General features: G+C 39.0%; 1 protein-coding gene across 2 annotated transcripts in view; it reads left to right on the forward strand.

The window, feature by feature from the left end:
- The window catches only part of PDE4B (phosphodiesterase 4B), a 445,424-nt gene that overhangs the window by 329,258 nt on the left and 92,968 nt on the right, over nucleotides 1-23,198 (forward strand). For both annotated transcript variants that reach the window (XM_079133312.1, XM_079133313.1), the window contains 4 exons: nucleotides 262-456; nucleotides 9,063-9,099; nucleotides 9,222-9,292; nucleotides 17,526-17,575. In XM_079133312.1, the coding sequence (XP_078989438.1) occupies nucleotides 262-456; nucleotides 9,063-9,099; nucleotides 9,222-9,292; nucleotides 17,526-17,575 (353 nt within the window). The remainder of the gene's footprint in view (nucleotides 1-261; nucleotides 457-9,062; nucleotides 9,100-9,221; nucleotides 9,293-17,525; nucleotides 17,576-23,198) is intronic.

The raw sequence follows: 23,198 nt of genomic DNA on the forward strand, positions 1-23,198 counted from the left end.
GTTCAAATTCCAGTGGTCATTATTGATGAAGATGGACTTGGGTAAATGAATGAAATCCTATGGGACTTGGTTTCTTACATTAGACAATGGGAATAATGACTGTAACTCAGAGCTGTGTTGTGAATTAAAAATTTCCATAAAGCATAAAGCTTTATGCATTGTGCCTGGCACACAGTACTCCCACATGTGGGTTTTCAAAGTATGTTACATGTCTTCCTCTGAGATTCTTACGTGACCAGAGTTTCCTGCTTTCTCTTTAAGCTTTGATGTGGAAAATGGCCCTTCCCCAGGTCGGAGCCCACTGGACCCCCAGGCCAGCTCTTCCTCTGGGCTGGTGCTTCATGCCACCTTTCCTGGTCACAGCCAGCGCAGAGAGTCCTTTCTGTACAGATCAGACAGCGACTATGACTTGTCACCAAAGGCGATGTCAAGAAACTCATCACTTCCAAGCGAGCAGTGAGTAGCGCTCTTCCTGTTTGGTTCCAGCTGCACACTCACCTCATCTTTCACGCCCTCATAGCAGCATCAGCATCAGCTGTCCTTTAACTTGAGGGAGGAGGGACGTGAAAAATGAACATGAGCAGAGGTGACAGGGGTGACCATCCCAACAACATCAATGCTCTAGAGAATGCAGATTTGTAGCTGGGGTCTCCAAAGATGTTTAAACACCTCAGGTACAGCATTCAGTTCACATCTGTTATTGATACTTTAAAAAAAAAAAAAATTCATTGAACTTCATTTCCTGAACTACTGAATCATTATGGAACAAGAACCTTAAAGTGTTTTGCAAAGCACACTTGAGTTAGCTGCATGTGCAGTTTGCATGAGGCTCCCAGAGAGAGAAAAAGGGTGGTTGGTCACCTGCATTTCTCTCACTGGCCTCTGCCTGGTGGCATTTAGGTCGTCACCCAGACACATGTCTTTGTCCTCTCTCTGGAACCTTAACACAATACCCACTTGTTGCCTGGCTCATTGGTGAGACACAGCACACGTCACCACCCTGCAAAGCACAGCTGATGTTTTTGTTTCACTGCTATTAATTGTAGATCTCTAATTTTTATTTAAAGAACAATGACTGGGTTGTATTGCCTGCTTATTAAATTTCTGAAACCAAATAAAATTGGATGCTAAAATCCATGCCTTAAAAGGTTTCTGGGCACACATACAATTGCTTTTAACATCATATGTTATAAAAATATCAGTAGCTCCCTAAAGTCTCCAGCCCGGAAAATTCCACTGGGTTCTCTTCCTCTATTAGAAAGGAAGCCAAAAAGGTTCACCTTCTTGTAAAGGGGTAGAAGGCATTTTAAAGCTAGAGGCAAGAAAATGTTCCTCAGATTATTTCTGCTAGCAAACTTTAACAGAAGCATCCCAATCCTAACATATTTAAATCATCGTGAGGAACAAAATTCATTTTTTTCACTCATTTAGTTAATATTTACTGAACTCTGCTATGTGCCATGTAATGTGCCAGACAAATATGGGGATAAATGTTGAACAACACAGTGGAGAACTCACAGATGAGTTAAAAACAGTTCTCATTCCCCCAAAGTTTGCATGCTCTCAAGAATATTGCAACTAACTAGGAATGATTAAAGGAGCATCACCTATTCACATTTAACTCTACAGAATGGAAGGAAAAAGGCATTTAGTGAGCACTTATCATGGGGCCAGTTTCCTTTACACGTTATCTCTGTTAATTGTCCTAGCGACCCTGTCAGGTAGGTCCCATTATTATCCCGACTCTGTAGATGATGAAACTGAGACTCTGAGAGATTCAGAAACTTGCCCCTATTGCATGACTATGTCTCATACCAGATCCCATGGTGTAGCTAAGGATTATTATATCAGGTCCATTTCTTGTTGCTGTAACAAAATACCTGAGACTAGGTACTTTATAAATGAAAGAAATTTATTTGGCTCACAATTATGGCAGCTGGAGGGTTAAAACTGCATGCATTGACTCCCTGACTGCATTTCAACCTGTCAGAGAAATAAAAAGGGAAGTAACCACATGCAAAAGGGACCAAGTGAGTAGGCTGGCCTCATTTATAATAAACTGCTACCATATGAGAACAAACTCTCTCTATAAGACCTCCATTAATACCTTGCAAGGGCAATGCCCCCAGTGAGCTAATTACCCTATACTAGGTCCCACCTCTGAAAGGTTCTACTACCTTCCAGTTTCACTATATCAAGACCCAACTTCTAGCATCTGAAACTCTTGGGGAACACCCTCAAACTATATCTAAACCATAGCAATTATCATATTCAAAAGTCTTTAACTCTTGTTCATGTTCTTTATACTGCAGTGTAGCATCTCTAGTACCAGGTAGAAGACATGAGTGCAAAATAGAGGTACCTGAGGCTGGAGGTGGGGTGGTCACTTGGTTATGGATCATGCAGTCTCTATTTTCTGACTAAGGCTTGGGTGGTAAGCTTTCACAGTGAATACGCTAGGAATCCTCTCCTCCACCAAGAAAAAGACCTTTCTAGACTTCATCATAGGAGAACATTGGAAATGTGGTGAGCTCAAAGTAATTTGAACTTCACTCATATGGTATTTTACAGATAGAAGACTAGCTTTGGAAAAAAGTCTTTCCCTAAATTAATTCCTCAGGTATAGTTCCCCAAACTTGTGCTAAATAGTATCGTGAGTCTCCAGGTGTTCCGTCTTTACAGAAGATTCCAGATTCAACTCTGGTGTTTCTCAGAATCAAAAGTTGGAGAAAATTTGCCTTTGAAGAGACCTCAAGGGTAACAATCCAACTCAGTCTCTAGCTGATGAAACCAGGAGGTAGTTCTGGATAACTCTGCACCTGGTACCCTGTTGCTAATGGTTTACTTTTTTTGCAGTTTTACTGACCAGTAAAAGTTTCCCCCAACTATAGAATCCACACAGTATAGCCAACTTTAAATTTAGGCAAGTAAACTTTACATGTGTAAATTACCTGATATCATTCTTACTTTTTAAAATCAAGGACTTAAAAAAAAAGTTTGAAGTTTCACAATAATAAAGTCTTTCCTGAGAAAACATAGTAGGCAACATAGTACCACTCCATACTTATAAAAGGATATATTAAAATCTTTGTGAATAAAAATAGCACAAGATTTTGTTTTAAAATATTTCAACATTACAGTAAAATCTTTTATGTTTTGCTAGTTTAATATTTTGTATTTATGAATATGACCAAAAAAAAAAAAAAAAAAAAAGCAGAGTTTAAATAATATCCAGATCCTTCTGGCATTTCATTTTGTCAGCATCATGTTGGAAAATCCAGTTTCATACAGGCATCTGGATCTAAACTGAAGTAATTCTTGTAAACCTCTTTCTTCCCATTTTTACTCTTCAGAATGAACCGAAATAAATAGAGCAGGAGTCCCTAAGCTTCCCACTGCTTCCCTCATCTTCTCCCAGTAGGTCCAGGAAGAAGATTGGTAATGATAAACCAAGAGTTTTGATAGGAAGGACACTGGGTGGGCCGCGGGATGTTCCCTGCTCAGGAGCCCCTCACATCTAGCACAGAGCGACCATGAATTTATATCAGGTAGAAAATTTTGCATAATTCCACTGCATTAAATTCTAATAATAGAGGAATCACTGGCATTTAAACATTTTTTTTTTGTCTGAACTTTCAGAAGAGTCAGAGGAAATTTGAGGTAGAGAGAATGAGTTAGTCGTTAAGCATAAAAATGTGAATGGAAAATACAAATGGCTCTAATTTTTAGCAATAAAGAAGAGATCACAATAAGGCTTTCTAGTGAAGTAAAACAAGATTACCATGGAGTTCCAAAAGGAAATTTTAGACGCTTTCCTAGATGTGGCAATAATCTGTTGTTTTCTATTCAGTTGCTGGATCGTAGTCATCTGTCACGTAATGCTTTCGCATACCCGGGTACAGATTTCCCAATGGGAACAGAAAGTACTGGAAATTGGTGAAATCAGATTTATTGACCTAAATTGTGGCAGGAACTGCCCTGAACCAAAAGAAGTTTTGATTATCCACCTGCAAACCCCAGGCAGGAGGCTCTTGGCTTTTGTCATTTGGTCATCCCATTTGCAAAGCTTTACATAGTCAAGGAGCTTTTTCAGCTGCCATTTACATGAGGACTAAGTAGTTTCTAAAAAGTTGTCAAGGGAAATGAGACCAGAGAACCAAGAGGAACAGCACAAAGAGCAGTTTTTCAAATTTAAGACCTGATGACTCATGGGCTACCCAAAGGGTACAATGTGGTCCCTAGGAATTGAGTTAGACTTCAGCCATCCCATTCTGTTACCATGACTGTTGAGACATTGAACTGTTTTCATAGTCCCTATCTTTAAGTAAAAGCACACTTTTATTAATCAATTCCCTTGTGTTGCTTACTATTTAAAATCCTTTATATAATATTAATCCATTCAAAATCTACATCCACAATGTGGTAAGTATTATCATTTTCTCATTTTAAAGATGAGGGCACTGGGACACCAAATAGGAATCAGAGCTTGAATCCAAGGCATCCAGGTGGCTAACCATGTGGATAATCAGCACATAAACACCAAATGAGACTGAAAATCTCTGTTCTGCCTAACTTCCGATTGTTATAAGGTCCTATTCATTTTTTTACAAATAAATATTGGCTTAAACTTAGGCATCTCACTAAACATGAGATCATTTCAATTCCCTCAAGGGAACTGAAAGTTTGTGAGTCAACAGGTGACTTTAGTACCTTTAGATTAGGGCAAAGGCACTGAGGTTAGCACAGGACTGAAAAATCTGGCCTGGCAGGCTGAACAGCAGCTTTGAGAAGGTGACATCTCCCAGGAGTTAGGCTGATTGAAAAGGTGTGCAGGAAGACAGCCTTAGGCCAATTAACTCTTCAGTTGTAGGTAGGGGAGCTTTAGGGGGATCCACAGCTCAGTATGAGGTGAGGCAGTAGGGAATGGTGCAAAGGCTGGAGAAGGAGACCAAAACCTTATCATGAAGGGCTGTGCTGCAGGTTGGCCTTTGCTCTGTGTGCAAGCACTTGGGGCTACTAAAGACTTTTTAAGCCAGAAAATATGTAATCAGATATTCGCTTTTGAAAGATAGTTCCGATTACACTCTGAGGGGTAGTTTGCAGAGTAAATAAACTTAAATCGCCAGGTGGGAAGTGGCTTTGGTAATCCATATGATAGAGGATGATTATCAAAGCAAGTCCAGTGGGTGATTAATAAACATTTGCAAGTTAGGATCACTAGAGGTCCATGGTTGATTGTAGGATGACAAGGGAGGATTTCAGAGTTTGGTTAAGGAGGTAGGTAGTTGCAACATTCCTTGGGATCAGGAGCTTCCTTTTATCACATGAAATAATGTCTATGAAAGCACTTTGTAAACTGTAAAGTACATTGTAAACTCAAGTTCTCTTGATCGTAATAGGTACAGGCATGAGTATCTTAAAGATTTCACCAGATGGGAAGATAGACATGCAATTCTTGTTATAGAAATAAAGATACCACTATTAATAGGAATAACTATGTCTAAATAAATAAATGTTTTATATGATAATACTTGTCTTTAAGAGTTGTACATATATAATAACTCATTTAATGTCATTTTACAGATGAAGAAGTTGAGACATATGTTGCCTGATGTTTCATAGCTAGTAATAATGCATCTGTGAAGCAAAGCTTGCTATTTAGCTCCCAAAACTGCTCCTACCCACTATGGTATACATTTCTCTAAAGGCAGATTAAAATGACTTATAAGGAAAATGCAAGCACAATTCTGTACAGGAAGGTAATCCATAAAATTGTCGACTACAGAAGTAAGAAGCAGCATTTTGGCTTTTAGGAAAACATTTCATTGTTTAGAGCAGGCATTCAATCAATTCCAAAACCATTTCTAAGACTGAATCCTAAAACCATAGTTCTCATCTCCAATTATTCTACAAAATTGTAATGTGCCGGTTTTGTCACTAGATGTTGCTCGTGCAACAGTTCTGACTATCCAGTCTTGTTCCTGACCACAATGGCCTTCTCTAGTGTTTTGGGAAATCAAGAAAGACATTAGTGTTCCTAATCAAGTGTTTTGCTATTTCTATGCCAGTACACTTTTAATTTATAATACATTAAATGATGATCTTAAATTTTCAAATAGTTGCAAAACCTGGAATTTTTGTTCCATTTTATTTTGTTTCTTTCCTGTTACTCATTTTAAAATACCTGATAATTTCTCTAGCAGCCCTCACTAACAGCCAGCATTGGCTTTTGCAACAAAAATCCTTTCTGGGAGTCCATGCTTAGGATCTGCAAATCCATCTTCTGCTCCGGAACATTCTGCTCTCCTAAACTTCAAAAGCTCCACAGTGATAAAGTCATATTGATAATGTTCCCTATTAATGTTTGTTTATCTCCTTTCATCATTAGTTTATGCAGTTTTAGTAGATTCCCAATTCATTTATCAATACATCAGTTCTAAATACCACCAATGAATGAATTTGCTTGTGCTATTTGCTTTCAACTTTTATACTTCAGAAATCCAGGAGTCATAAGAGGTCTGCTTGATTCATGACCAACTCTTTCTGACATCTTAGGAACAATATGGACTTTGCATCAACTGTCTCAGTGAACAGCAAGATCTTTCACCCCTCTCAAAGTTCATCTTAAGAAAACAACTAGGAAGGAGCAGTTTTTGATACAGTTCATCAGGCATCTATCACAACTGCTCATTTTCTAATTCTCTATTCTCTCTCTCCTTTGGCTATTTTGCAAGGGCCTAAGTTTCTTCCTTGAGCTCCTTATCTATTTGGACTAGCCAAAGTCATACCCTTCCATTGCCTTAAGTATCCCTGTAATTGCAGGAGACCCCTATCTCTGTAGATCTCATTACTGCATTTCAGTCTTACTGCTTGATGTGTCTGCTAAGTGCCTTAACACCACGTGTGCTTTGAAAACTCAGTGCATCCTCCAAAATCCCCAATTCCTCCTCACTTATTCCTACTCATGACTGTTTTCTTGGATACTTTTTTTTTTTTAATTGAAAGCAGTATTTCTTTATTCATTTAAATGCGGAGTCCTGGCAAGACCTCTGGAATGTCTTCAGCTAGTCTTGTCCTATATTCTTCTTAACCTCACCTATTCCTTCTCATCTGCAGTACCTCCTACTCTTCCTTCTGAGTATGTCCCCTCTCTGATCTATCCTTGGCCTCCATAGCATTTGACCTCCTAAAACATTTTTGGTTTGCTTATCTTACTTCTCATTCCACTAAAAAACTTCCCTTGCTTATTTCTTCCTATCAAGTTAAGCACCAATTCCATAATCTTTGAAAAGACTGTCCATAATGTGGGTGTGGGGACTTTCTAGCCTTCTTCTCTACAAATTTCTGTAGTTAGTATTCTCATCTCCATTCTGAAAGCCACCAAACTTATTTAGTATTTTCCTACTTCAACGCCTTTGTTCTCACATTGCCCTCGTTGGTAGTCCTCTGAAAGACTGCCTTCAAAGTTCATCTCAAACACTACTTAATCAAGCCTTTCCTACTTCGATTTGTCAACTGTGCTTTTATCATAAAGTAGGAAGCGTAATATTTAATGTGAGGTCATCATAAAATAGGAAGCATAATATTTAAAAGCACGGATTGTGGGAATCAGTCTCAGTTTTTTTGCTGATTAACATGTGTGGGTTAAGCAGCTGGGTAACTGTTCTGCAGCTTGGCATCACCAAGCACATGTGAATACTGAGAGTATCTGCCTGAAAGACTTGTTCCAATATTTAAATGAGATAATGTGGGTAAAGGAGCTGACATACACAAACTTATGTGGCGATCATGAGGACAGAGGAGGTGATCAGTCAAAGGGGAGCCCACCATCACCATCTTCTGTGCTGCTGTTGGGATTCACACAAAGAATGCTTCCCCTTTGTTAATATTCTTTTTATCGTCCCTGTACAAAGTGTGCACGCAAGAAATTTGCTGGATTAAATTGAATGAGACTTGTAGCTACAGACGAAGATGGAAAGGAACATATAGTATTAAATAGGGCCCCATGCTAAAAGCCTGAGCTAGAGAAGAAGTCAAGGCGAAGGCATGTGTTGTTCAAATCTGGACCCCCCAGGCCTTACACAGTGCCTGGTACAGGGCAGATGCCTCATAATCATTGCAGGCACTCATAAGGTTAATGAATAAGCTGCCATATTTGCGTGCATGTGGCAATTATGAGGACAGAGGAGGGAGGCACACATTGAGGGCAGCTCCTTGTTACCAGCTTCTGTGCTGTTATGATTCACAACGTGACAACAAATTGGCCTGATTTTTGTGACTGCAGCTCAGGCCGACATGTGGCCTGATATCTTCAGCAGAGAGCTGGCTGGATACGGGCATAAGTGGATTTTTTAAAGCAAGCATCAGGGAGAGTGAAGGTACACTTCTGAAAACACATTTCTGACTGGTCCCAAGTACAGATTTACAAAACACAAGGTACACATTAATCGGGTCTTCAGGACCAAATGAGTAATGATAGTATGGTTTTAGTAGGTTCAGTCTGTTCACTTCCACTAAAAGCTTTTCCTTGGGTACTTTAAGAAAAAAAAAATTATATTAAAACAAAAAAGTAATGGGATTCCCAGACAGAAATCTGTGTTTAAATGGCATTAAAGCTGTGGTTTAAATCAACAAAAGCCAGGAAATCCAAAGTTAACCTTTATCCAGACTGTTATACCATTTTTTTCCAACTCTGTGTGTGCCTGTGAGCAGCCCTCCCTTTGAATTTCCTGGCTCTGGCAACCAAAATCCACAAGTCGTTTTGAATTACAGTACTCCGGGTCTGCTATTTAATGGAATGATACCCTGAGGATATAAGCTTACTTGTAAATGCTTGTATGTGAAATCACCGTAAATCTAGGAGTCATGAACTTGCTATTTTTTTTCATAAAAGCTCTTGGATCCCCATTTTGCCTGATTGCAAATCCTGCCTTCTATCCAGGTAGAAGGATTTATAGAATACACGTGTTGCTAACAATCGATCAAGTTATAGTATAGCTGATGTGGAGTAGTTGCAATTCAGCTGTGTTATTTGAATGTTTCTTTTTCTCTCTTTTCTTTAGACATGGCGATGACTTGATCGTCACTCCCTTTGCCCAGGTACGTATTATGCTGGCTCTGGCTCACTCTCACTCTGTCCCTGGGTGTGGTCCCTTTTGTGGCCTCAGAACCTGGCATCTGTCTCCCTTTGTCACTAACCATTTGAAACATTTTCCTTATAGGTTCTTGCCAGCTTGCGAAGTGTGAGAAATAACTTCACTCTACTGACAAACCTTCATGGAACATCCAACAAGTAAGCACTGACTTTGTGGAGCTATGAATCCCTTCTATAAAAGAAAAAAAAAAAAAAAAAAGAAAAGAAAACACTGAACAACAGTTTTTAAAAATCAAAAAAACAAACAACTATTGCATGGAAATTTGCTCTCCAAACTAAATTAGAATACACAATGAAATTTGAAAATAAGAGCACTATAGTATTTTGAAACTGATAAGACATTAGAAATTATCTACTCTGAATTTTATTAAATTTTGAACCCTTAAAAATCAGTATACCAGAGGAGTTCAACAAATGAAATAATGAGACAAGGATTCTTTTTTTATTTTTATATTTGTCATGTTGGTCAATAATGACCAAAATGGTATTAAATCTTTTTTTAAATAAGATGCTAATGAATTAGAAGACTCAGATTTAAAATTAAAACGACACAAAAGCTCAAGCTTAAGTTACCTGTTTTTTGTTTTTTCTTTTTTGCAGGGTGGTGTTTTGATAATACATAAAACAGGTTTATGCTGTTGATGATTAATAGTGGAATTACACTCTTATCTTTCCCCAATGAAATTTATGACCTTGCTTGTTTGAACTAACATTGCTAATCCTCGGTCTCCTCATCTGTAAAGTGAAGGGGTTGAACCTGTTATTCCCAGCAGTAACTTTCTCTTCCAAAATCATTTCAATCTATAAACCTAATATAAGTGCTAAACAGTTCACTCTTCTGCATGTTTTCAAAGATCATCAGACTCTGAGGGTCATAGAATCCATGATTCTGGAATGGTGAGGCTCATCCTCTTTGTTTTATTGAAAGATAAATGCAAGCCCTCAGGAACCCATGAACACAGAGCGGCCAAACTTAAGTCTTTTGAGCTTCAGTGTTCAAGGTACAGAGATCCTCTCTGGTCTTTGTGAAGTTATCCATCAATCCTCTATTTTGCTTTTATTCAAATTTTCATAGAGTGGACTTGTTAAAAGTGAGAGTAAAGCTTATTTTGAGTGATTTCTTTTGGTTCACTGTCCTATAACTTGTTTTTAAGCCTCCTTGTGAGGTGATATGTATAACCCAGGAGAGTATTTCTCACCTTTGGACTCTCCTTTTCTAAACTATTTTCCAGATTTCCACCAGAGTGAATTTTCTGCTGATTAGAATTGTTGGTTTCACTCATATGGTTAATGAATAAAGTGCCATATTTGTGCCCATGATGAATGCATTGTTTAAGTACTAGTGCTTGGTACCTCATGCCCCAGATGAAATTAATTTGCTCGACAGTTGCTTGGGCTTATATTTAGCATAATGTACAGATTGAACATCCCAATCTGAAAATCCAAAATTTGAAACTAAGCACTAGCCAACATGATATCAAAGGTGAAAAGTTCCACAGCAGACCTCTCGTGATAAGTTGCAGTGAAAACACAGGTGTGTTAAAATTATTGTATAAAACTACCTTCAGGTTACCTGTATAATAAGGTGTGTGTAAAACATAAATGACTTTCATGTTTATACTTGAGTCCCATCCCTAAGATAAGTGATTATGTATTTGCAAATATTCTAAAATCTAAAACCTGAAATACTCCTGTTCGCAAGCATTTTGGACATCAAATACTCAGCCAATATATGAAATCCTGAGGCTTGACCCAGCCTCTTTTGGGGTGGTACTCTCTGTTTACTCATTTATCCAAACTTCATCCAGTAAAGACTTGTTTAGCATGTACTATTCATTCATGCATGTACATGTGCACTAACAAATATTAGCTAAGCACCCACTTTTTATATAATAGTGAACAAAACAACTTCTCTGCCCTTTCAGGGCTTACTGTCTAATCGGAAGTGCCTGGGGATCCAGTGGTGAATAACCAGACCAGGTCTTTAGCCACATGGGATTATGTTCAGCAATTGTGGTCTAGTGGTTCTCTGCATGCTCTCTTCTCCATCCAAATTGTGGATTTTTTGTTCTCTTTTCCTGAGGTGTCTCCTTCCTTCTAGCAGTGTCCTCCTGACCAGATCCAGGCTCTATTTTATGACATTATGATATGATGTCCTATTCACTATCACCTTATCAGAATGCTTTCCCTGACCCTTTCACACCTGGTTGAGTGGTCCTCATTCCACCCTAAGGTATTCTAAAGACCCTAACACGTTCCCTTTATGTATCTTGGCCAATCACTAGACTGTGTGGCTCTTAGAGGGAGACTTGGGTTTATTTTTCCTTAAATTCCCAAGAATTAGTAGAATGCTTGACATACAGTTTTATCCTCCATAAATATTCATCATATATATGAATTTCTGAATAAGTAATGATTGGAGGGAAAGAATAGCAATTTTTGAAAATTATATTTAGAAGTGGTTTCTTCTCTATCTCTACATTTTTGCATGTGTTTTTATAGAATAACTTGAAAATTATGTATTTGTGGAACTTAATTTCTTTCTCTAAATCTGTTTCCTAATCTGTAAACTTGGGTTTTTGTGAGGACTAAATGAACTGATATTTGTAGAACATTTAAAACAGCATTAGTCCAGCAAATTGGAACTATTATAATTTATAGCCAATTTCTCTCACTCAATCCAGAAGCACTATGACACTGTGGTGTTTTCACATTCATTATCTCAGTTACAAGCACCAAAAATGATTCTCCTGGCAGGTCTTGTCATCCCCTCTATGGGTTAGGAAATGAAGCCATGAGAGGAAGTGACTAGCACATGGTCATTCACGTCTGGTGAGCAGCAGTCATACTAGAAACCTGGCATCCCAGCTGTCACTGCACAGCTCTTCCCATTCACTATACCTGCTAAGTCCTCTGGGTTATGGGAAGAAGTCCCTGGAAAGCTTTGGAACAATAATATTTAAGAAGAACTGATGGAACAGATGAAAGTCAGAGAGCCAGAAGACAGAGACAGAAATTGTATTTGTGGGAATTGAAATGTGAGGGTGAAACCCTGGGCCAAAATGGTATAGGTGGGAATGGAGAGGAAGAGTGAAAAAGGACATATTTTAAAGGCTTCTTCAGCACAACTGGACCCAAACCTCTACACTGTGTAGCTCTAAGGAAAAGACGGGATGGGCTTGGTGTTTCTAGCCTGATGGGCTATAATGGACTTGGTGGTCCTTCCTAGTTAGTACTGGGACATTCAGCCTATCCCTGCTGATAGATGTTACATCAGCTTAAATTGCTTTCTTAAGAATCAAGTCCTTAGATAATCTTGTGGGTTTTGGGTCATATAAGCTTTATAAACCAAATATCCTGAGACCGTAATTGCCATACACAGAGCTGACATAGAGCCTGGTGCACACTCTGGTGGAGAGCCACCCCTCAAATCATGGCCCTTTTTGCCACCTTTGGTCCCAAGCAAACCACACTTCCCAAGCAGAATAGATCTCCAGCTGTAAGATAGCTACATTGACTGATCTCCCTCAAATCCACAAACATGTTTGTACAGACTTGATCCTGTTATTAACTGCAAGTGTTCTTTATAACCAATAGCAAGCAACAAAAATTTAAGGCAGGGAAAATCCCCACTAGAGCTTCACCAAAGGGAGTATATCCCAGACTGCCAAGGCAGTGTAACAGAATGATGGGTTTGGGCCACAACTGGAGCAGCCTGGCAGGGGCAAGTTGGAGAACTGAGGGTTCATTGAATGAATTCCACTCTATTCCTTGATAGTCAATAACCTCAAATAATTAGAGAAAATCCAAGAGAAGGAACTGAAGATAACAGTATCTGCCAGAAGTAGATACTTTATCCTAAGAGCAATGAAAGACATTTCAGAGGTTCACTTATTTCCCATGTATCATGAATGAAAGCTGTAAGATTCATGGGATTCAGAAGTTGCTTCCTGGGATATTTGACTTGGTTCAGGGTGCCACTCCCTGTCTTGAATGCAATGTGTAAGCAATAATTATTTCCTTGGAGCGGTTTTCATGAGACATCTGGTTAGTGTGGTTTGTATATGAAAAGGAACTCCCACATAGAGCTGCACTTCTCATGAGTGAAGTTTTCTTTTATCTTTGGACTCTTTGCTCTGCATAAAAGCTGCCCATTATCTGCCTGAGTTTTGCCACTCAATGGGTGACAATCATGTGGTTCCCATTGAGCTGATTTCTTTGCACCTCCATGGTGTGTCCCACTGAGGGACACTTGATTGGGCCTGTTATTTCTTGGCTGCAAATTAAAATCTTTATTTCCATTGTCCCTGAGTTAATTTGAAAATATGGCTTTCATTAGAGTTGTTAATTTAGATAAGCATCCCTGAAGTATTTACTGGCGTCATACTTTGCTGATGGAGTAATCAGGTGTGTGTGTGTGTGTGTGTGGTATATGAAAGTGCCCCCAGTCCAGGAGTCAGTAATCAGAGTGGAACCTGGAGCAAGGTGTCCTCCTTCATCAATCCACTCTGTCACTAACATCATGCATGTCCACCTGTGGCTATCAGGAATCATGTGACATCCTTGTACTGACATTCTTCCAAAGCATATCTAATTAAAATATAAGTAGTCTTTGGGAGAGAATTAATGACCCCATTTTTTTAAGGTTTATATCTGACATGCCTTTCATTGCTTTGTGTACTTTGGCATGGGATTTAAATTAGCTGAGAATCATAAAATCTTGAGCATTCAGGGCTGGAAAGAACCTAGCCAGATTTCCTCAAAATAAGTCAGAAAAATATATGAAAAACCCCTCACACAGGCCTGGCACATTGTAAATCAGCAGTAGATGTTAGCTGTTGCCTGCTCTCCCCAAGTCCGGAAGAAAGTAAAAGGTTCAGTGAGTTGCCGAGGGCTACTCAACTGGAAGGTGCCAGAGCCAGGATTAGAATTCCTGCCTTCTTATTCACAGTCCAGTTTTTCTCTCCATTGTACTACTCAAGGCTGGAAAAAATTAAGTGCTGTGTCCCTTCCTGTTCATATCACCATCTCCGGCAGCCAGGCGTAGGACTTCTTATGATCCTACCCTAAGTTATGGGCTATTGGAAGGCAGGCAACCCATATCACTTTCCCTTGCATTCATCACAGTTTTCTAACTGGAATTCTTGTGTCCTACAAGCAGTAATGTGTCTTTTCAGAAGTTTCACTCATTTAAAATCATTGAACCTCTTCTTGCACCAGGTCTTAAGAATAAGTGAATAAACCCATAAACATGGTTCCTGCTTTTCCAAAGCTTACACACAGAGATGCTTACCTGAATTAATAACTCTCAATGAAAGTTGCATATCAAAATGAACGTCTGAGATGAAGGAGTTAATGTAGTATGTTACTTTCCAAGAAGTCATTGAAAGAATTGGGTGCTGTAAGCAAAGATGTACAACATTTAGGATCTCCTAGTTCACTCTAGATCCTTCCACAAAGCCTTCTTTGGAACTCAGGAATAGATGCAAAATAAATCGTTAAAAATGTATTATTAATTCCAATGAATATGCTTTGAATACCTACATCATACCAAATATTATGCCAGTTCTAGAGGTACTACTAGGAACAAGACTCATCTTTGCTTATATTCTCATAGGTGAGTTGGGCAAATGGATAGAAAAAAATGGTAATTGTGACACATTATAAGCAGAACAGTGATGGGGTAGACTCAGGAAATATCATAGCACAGGCAAGAGCCACTTGCAGGCCCTGAGTGCAGTCCCAGACCACATGAAAGAGTTAGCTACTTAAAAAGGAGAAGAAAGATGTTCATCTAAGCAAAACATATGCAAAGGCACAACCCTTAGAGATCATGCATGTTCAAGGGACAGTGAGTCATATATAGAACCAAGACTGAATGTGAAAAGGAACACATTTCTATGGAGTACTTGGTTCCTTAAATCACTTTTACACCAATGATTCATCCAGTCAATAGTCTGCTGATGCTTTTGGAGTTCTACTATTTGCCAGTAAGCTGGTGGGTTTCACAGAGGATATAAGGAAAGGGCCAGAACTGGATCCTGCCATCAATGAATCACAGATGACTGATAGACACATATGTACTTATATGAATGATGACATGAGAAAATGACCCCAAAGGTGCCTTAGAGACCGGAGGGGGAATAACTTCCAGCTGAGCATAGTAGACGTTGAATACTAGGTGATATTTAGTGTGGGAAATGCTTCCTTGACAAAGGAATGACCTGGCTGGAAATAGACAGCATATATCCAAGGAAAAAGAAGTAATCAGGTTTGATATTGGCCAAGTATGAATCAAACCTTTCACAGTCCTTCCATCTACTCATTCATTCATTCATCCGCTTACTATTTAATTCAACAAGAATTGCTGAGGGATTAATAAGTGAAAGCCCCCTGGATGCCATGCTGAGATCCCGTAGTAAACAAGTCATTCCCGACCCACATAAAGCTCACCTTTAAGGAGTCATCTACTGAACACTAATTAGTGACTATTTTAATTACAAGATTGACATTCTCCAAAGGAGAATTACAAGATGTGTAGAACACATAGTCAGTCAGTCAGTGGTTTGAGAAGAAATGTTGGGCAGGGAGGAATTGAGATAAGCTTTGAAAAAGTATGTCGAAGTGAGAGAGTGAAGGACTTTGAACTCCAGGCCAAGGGGTTTGGAATTTAATCTCTCAGTTTTCCTGAAAAACAGCCCTCAGTATTCATGCAGGTGTTATCAGTAGATGGGATAGAGGAAAGAGCTTGCACTTCGGATTCAGAAAGACTTGGCTTTGAATCCTGCCAGTTGGAAACCATGTGTGCTTTAATGTATTTCTTAACTTCTCTGAGTTTCAGTTTCCTTATCCTTAAGATGAAATAGTATTCCTCGCAAAGGAAGCTAAGAAATACTTAGTACAGTGCCTCATGGAGAAAAGTTATCATGGACCATAATTTCCCTTCTCTTGTCACACGTGAAAATTTGGTAGCACGGAGGGTTTTAAAGTACCTGCCTAGAATTACCCCACTAGGAAATTCGCTATGGGTGTAGACCCTGTCTACAGACTATAGCTACGATGTATGACTATTTAGAAGCTAGATTACCCATAAAGGATCAGAGAATGATAGAGCACTTAGGAAAATAATTATGTGGCCAAACCAGTAGGAAAAGCCTTCTTTAGCAACAACTTTGCAGGTCTTTCTCTATCATTCAGAATTTGGCTTCTTTCTCAAACTTCTCTGTGCCTGGGAATTCACAAAGTAAAAATGTGGATTCCTAGGCCTTATCCCAGATATACTGAAATGGAGACAGGGATGAACAAAGGGATTCAAGAGACCCCCAAATGTGTCTGATATTTATTCATGTTTGAGAGCCTCTGGTCTAGGGTGCCACTCTCTTGCTGGTTGCCAACATCCTGTTGCTCCTTAGTGGGACAGAGAAGCCTTAGTACCTGTGGTTCTGAAGATGCTATCCCCAGACCACATCAGCAGCACCAGACAACCTATTAGAAATGCAGACTTTCAAATCCAGCCTAGGTCATCTGAATCCAGAAGAAGTAAGATGCTTTAATAAGCCCACCGGTGATTCTGGTATACCTTAAAATTTGATAGCACTGCTCTGTTATTCCTGGGAGGTTCTCCAACAATTCACTGGGAATCTGGAAGAGTCTGCCAGCAGTAGTTCTTCAAAGCATCAGGATGGTGAAACCAGCAAAATTAGGGAAGGAGGCACAGAATAAGAAAAAGAAACAAGAAGGAAAATGAGAAGAAGACCCACTATTAGTGTAACATGGGTTTATTTGCTTGTTTCATGTGAATGTTGATATCAGCAGACTTGCTATGATGAAGAATGATGCCCCAGTTTCTCCAAGAAAAGGCAGTTACCTAAGTTAAGCAACCTGGGTCACTGCTGCTTGTGGCTGTGTGACCTTTAGCAAGTGACTTTGGCTCTTTGAGTCCCAGTCTCCTGAAGCACAAAAACTGCAGAGCCTGAACTGCTCTCTAAGGTTTCCTCTGGTTGTAACTTTATACAGCACTACCCAAAGGAACTGGGATTCACTCTGACATTTGAAATGACGCCTGAGCAAATGTCTCCTCTTCTGGGAGACTCCTGGGAAAGCAAAACACCAAACAGAGGGGCTGACTAGGGACCTGGTAAACAACTTCCTTCCTGAAGAGTGAGAACATCCTGAGGCTGTGCAGAGGGAAATTCCAGGCCATCTGGATGTGAGAGAATTGTAGTCATCGACCCACGTTACAGGAGCCTGCCTTCCGGAGATAGCATTATGTCACTTGATTGCTCATTATGACCTGGAAAACTCCTGGGTGATCACAGGGGGTGGGAGCATTAATACACAAACTCAGACCTTCTTTTCTCATTCTCCACAGGAGGTCCCCAGCGGCTAGTCAGCCTCCTGTCTCCAGGGTCAACCTGCAAGGTAGGCCATGTCACCAGAGCTATCTCCATGTTTCAAAATAAAGAACTGTGCCTCTTGTTCAGAACTGCCTTTGGAATGACATTTGTTTGCATGCTGTGGCTCTCAGAAGAATGTCTCTGGGTGACTTTTTTCAAAAGTACACGGAAGCTTTACTTCATGCCATGTGAAACCAAATTAAAAGCAGTATTAAATAATTTGCCCATTTTATGCTCAGACTTTCAAAATGTGATGGATGAAATGAACAGCTCTTTCCCAGAAGAGGAGCAGCGGTCAGAGCTGCAATAGAGTGTAAGCTGACCTCAGCCTGCAGGCCCCAGTGAACTCCAGGAGAGCTGACCTCAGTGACCACCCTCAGGGGCCCACACTGGCCTCAGGGCTTCCAAGTATATGTTAGTGGTTTCCTCTTAGCATCAACTATAGATGTCACTACATCTACATCTTTACATCTTTTCCAGGTGTGAAACCAAAGGTTCTTCCAGGGCACAAATCATTTCTTTTGGAGGTTTTCAAACTTTGTTCCTCCAAGGTGTTTTTTGTTTGTTTGTTTCTCTTAAAGAATCCAACCTCTCATCTTTCGGTCCTATGCATCTGCTTTTCATGCAGTAGTGAAAGCGGTAAGAAGAAAGACCACTACGAGGGAAAAGCACGCAGAATAGTTAAGCATAAATTCACAAAACACAAAACACAACCCAACAGATGACTTTTTTGAAGTCCAAGTGCAGTTTTCCCCCTTGATCCTGATCCACTATTGTAGTGTGACTTTCGGCAAAATAACAGAAAAAAAAAAAAAAAATGAAGATGAACTCAGAGCAAGACCACCTCATATCTAACACTGCCTCACACACTTTGCTATTTCCAGCAGCACTGTTCTCTCCCCTTTTACTTATGCTCTTCCCTACCTGGAAATTGTGTTCTCATGTTAGTATAATGACCATAAGTATCACGGAAGTATCACAAAAGCCCAACTTCTAAAAGGGAACAAAAGTTGTGATTCCATTGGCTCATTGGTTTCTGAAGTATTTATGGCATATGCTTTTAAAAATATTTTTACAGAAGAAGGATTGAAGACAAGAATAAAAGTGAAAGAAAGACATTAAATGAGGGTGAGTTTACTCTGGAGCCCTATGATAGGAAATAAATAGAAGTAAATAGTCCTCTCACTATGGACTTCAAAAACCTGGGGTGCTAGATGTACTATTTCCTTTAGAAGTTTTATAAAAAGAAACAAAATAGAGTGTTTTATCATATAACTGGTGTTGCATACTTGGAGATGAAAGAAGCTAGGTTTGAAACCTCTATCATTTCATCTCATGGCTGACCAGTCAGGGACTGCTACTGGCATTTCTGTTTGCCAAATTTGCTAAGATGCTTTTGATATCAATTTGAATATTTAGACTGCATTTCCTTTTACTTGTGATACACAGTGACAGACATTAGGAGAATATGTGATATTTATGGTTCTATAAATTAGTTCATTAGCCAAAGATGCTGTTGGAAAGATTGTTTTGTGATTACTGGCACAGTAACTACAGCTTGGCAACTAGAGATCCTTTTGCTAAATTCCTTTAAAACAATGGAGCACAGAAATGACAATACCACTTAGGGAATTTGTTTTTGTCTATCTTTGTGGCAAACTACAAAAATCCTGGCTTTTCACTGGAAAGAGAATGCAGTGATACCAATTATTACGTAATTATGGGTTTCAAAATCTTCTTAACCACAGTCAGAAAAGGAAGGAGGAGACACACATCCCGTGTTTTGTTCTTATTATCAGCTTAAATAAGTCAGGCAGATTTTTCCTGTTATTTTAATATTTATCAGCATATGACAAAGAGGTGTGTTTCAATAGAAACTTTAAATGGAAATGAAAAATAAATGGCTCAGAGCAAACAGAATAGAGAACCAGACTTGCTGCTTTGAAACATGATTTTTCATGATAATAAGATCAAGTTTTCATTTATTAGTACTGTACTCATGTAATTCAATTGAAATCTAACATAAAAGATACGAAAAAATCCACGATAATTTAAACAGATTTAGCAACAAAGTAGCTTATTAGCAAAGCATGACAGACTCACAACTGCATTCTTGCATAGAAGCGTGTTTGAGAGAGAAAAAGTCCAATCTTAGAAGGCAGCTTCTCTTTCTCTATTTCTTCTCCTCTTCCTCCTCTTCTTCCTCTTCTACCTCCATCTCTTCCTCTTAATTATATATCAATAAGGGAAATACAATTCATTTTAACAGCTAATTGTCAGAAGCCCCAGTTAAATAGAAACATATATTCTTGCAAATTGATCTTTCACTGGGAAAATCAAAGGGAATCTCCTGGTCTGAAATACCTTTTTTCTCATTGTTAAACCAAGGTAATTCTCAACTCTTCTTTTTTGAAAAGACATTTTTTAAAAAAATTGATATAATTGCTCCTTATTTGTGTCATGGCAACAGTTTAATCTGCAATGCTCTGCAATTCCTGGCCGCTCGTCCATTGGAGCTGAAGCTCCTGAAGTTTCAGGCTGTGCCATATTCTTCTCTTTATCATTCTAGTGTTTAAATATAGGGATTTTCACATGGTAGAAATGCAATAAGTGCTGAATCAACCAGAACAACCACATAAAACTTGGAGACCTTCACTGATGGAAAATGCTCATAAAATTAAATTTTAATAATGAGCCAGTATTTTTATCTCTATGACTATGAAAAATATCCAATCATGCTTATCTTTCACATTAAAATCATTTATTGCATTGAAATTAAAAGAGGTCCATTCTATAATTGCTCATACACGTTACTGTGTCCATATAGGTTTTGAATAAAAAGAGTTAAATCTAGCTGGGCGCAGTGGTGCACACCTGTAATCTCAGCTTCTCTGAAGACTGAGGCAAGAGAATGAAAGTTCATGGCCAGCCTGGGAAACTTAGCAAGGCCCTCAACTACTTGGCAAAACCGGTCTGAAAATAAAAAATAAAAAGGGTTGAGGATGTAGCTCAGTAGTAGAGCATGCTGGGTTTAATCCCCAGTACCAAAAAATAGATGATATGAAAGAGTTATGTCTAAGAAGTTGGCATTGCCCTTTGAGGAGGAAAGCTGGAAAAAGTCATGGAGATTTTTCAACCCACAAAGAAGAGCAGTGTGGAAGCCATATGCTCCCAGGTTGAGGAAAATCAGGCAGTAAACTCTCCTGGGGGTGGAGAAAATGCAAATGCTAAAGTCTAATGAGCATCTCCATTTGTCTCACATTTTGCGTTTTCACAAGCTTGAAATCCAGGCTTTCTCTGTGTGGTGCTCAAGGACTGAAACAGAAAGTTAAAAAAATAGAAGAGAGAAAACTCTAAAACAAAGCCGGAACTCAAATTCTGTCACCTGTATGTCTTCAAAATGGAAAACTGAAATAATTCACAGGATTTCAGGTCCCAAAACTATCTTCGATAGAGATAAATCAAATCACATGTCAAGGTTATGTGATCACTGTCCCACTTTTCTCACCCATGTATCCTTTGCTGTTGTGCATAATTCATTAAGGACTGGAGGGATGTCATTAATGTGAGAATTTACTCATAAAAGCAAGTAGCATGTGATCTCTGCCTTTAAAAATGATTCTTTGCTTTACAAAGGATTGGAGAACTATTGCTTTTAATAGCTAGCACCACTGAGTCATATAAATATGACTTGATTTATAATAAAATATACCATATATAATATTTTAACAGTCAAACTGACGTGTACAGTAGGATGTTCTATACTATTATTTTTGTTCTAGATTTTGCCATGAAACCTGTTAAGTAGGAACGTCACCTCTTGTGGATCAGAAATAAGAATAACTCAGAAGTCCATGGCTCAGCGGAAATGATGGCAAACTACCAAAATGACTAGAAAATTGCCTTGAGGACTTCAGGCCAGACTGCTGCAGGTGCAGTCTATCTCAGCCTGGGTATCTACAGTCTTGGTTTATGGCAGTTTCCAACATCAGTCAATTAGGATGCATTTCCAGAAAAGACCATGTTCAGAGAGATTGAATCAGGTAGTACAGCATTTTCCAGTAAAGTCTGAACTGGGTTGACCTAAGTAAAAAACTGACTTCAGTAAGCTTTTTCCAGTGCTTTAGAGACTCCATTTCTTCTGATATATATCCGGGCCTTTCTGGAGGAGGAAATAACTCTTTGCCAGTTGACAAATGAAAGAAGAGGTTTTCTTCTGGAAAGCCTATTTTTCCACGTGGGTTTTTCCCATGTCTTTTCTTGATGATGAGTATTTCTGAGGTTTGAGTGCGAGTACCAGATGCAGAGTCTGTGCAAGGAATAGGACAAGGGCTCAGTTGTGTTGTCTTTGATTCTAAGCAATTCAAAAAATCAAAACATTGATTGATTCAGTTCTTATTCTTTGCCAAAGTTTCCAAGGCCTGGGATGAGAGAGGGACCCTGTGTGCATGTGTACAGAGCTGTCTGAGGACTCCAACAATGGCCTGAGAGCTGATCTATGTCAGATGACTGGAAATGAAGCCTAGCACAAGCGGAACCTTTGCTCGGTTTCTACATTAAGCAAGAAATGTCAGGCAGGATTACAACACTTATGGGCAAATAGGAATAAAATCAATCTCGTTACCAAAGGCTGTGACCACTCACAGCAAAGGATAGATTGGAGGAAATTACAAAGAGAAAAAGTAGAAATACCAAACTGTGTTTTCCTCAGTGTTTTAAATGCTGTGTGACCTGAATTATTGGGATAAGTGGCTTAATTACCCACCTTGAGTGTTTAAGCAACCTGCATACAAAATGATAAGACAAATGCACCAGAAAAGTCCCCAGTAATTCTCAGAATAATTCCCTAAATGGTTGTTTTGTAAGAATTGCTTTTGTCTAAAATAGCCCTCTTGTGAAAGTTTACCCCAGAGCAACAACACTGAACTGTTTATATTGATTTGCAATTATTTCATATATGTCTAAAATTAAGTATGGGCAGTGGCAGAAACATTAGCAAGTTAGCTAAAGTGTGAATAGTTAAAATGTTACCCTTGAGCAAACATTGCCAAAAATAAGGCCCTGTTCACTAATGGCTAATTTCAGTAGTCCAAAATTAATTTCTAAATTTAGCATGAATATTTTTTCATATTAAATGGAACCTATGAGACCTGCAACATCTAATCTCTCACTGGCTGCCTAAAGAGTTGAGTTCGTTCCGCATGGACTCCACTTCATGTTTTTGTACTGCTGAGAAACACCATCCACCCACCCCCCTTGAAAGTTGGAATCATGCATGTTAGTAAGTATTTCAGTTATGCTATTGACGTCAATGGAGTCATTAAATAGATTGCTGGCCCTCCCAGAGGCAAATCACTGCCAGGGACCTAGATACAGACACGTTTTTTACAAAGACAACCATCAGGTTTTGCTATAGCAGTAAGCCAGAGAAAGGGAAAAGTTTATACTGTAGCAGACCTATCTCCAAACAGTTTCTTTCTTTCTTTTGCATTTTAGTTCCGGCCTTTCTTTCTGTTTGGTTACAGTAGGCTCAGGAAGATACCCAGATATTGTTGCCTGAATGTTTTGTGTGCAAAAAGCATCTCCTGTAATTGAGACCAAGACGGGAGGTACCCCACGTTGATAAATGAGTCTCACCTTTTGCTCTA

Source organism: Sciurus vulgaris (assembly GCF_902686455.1).
Source record: "Sciurus vulgaris genome assembly, chromosome: 1".
In the NCBI taxonomy this organism is placed as follows: Eukaryota; Metazoa; Chordata; class Mammalia; order Rodentia; family Sciuridae; genus Sciurus; species Sciurus vulgaris.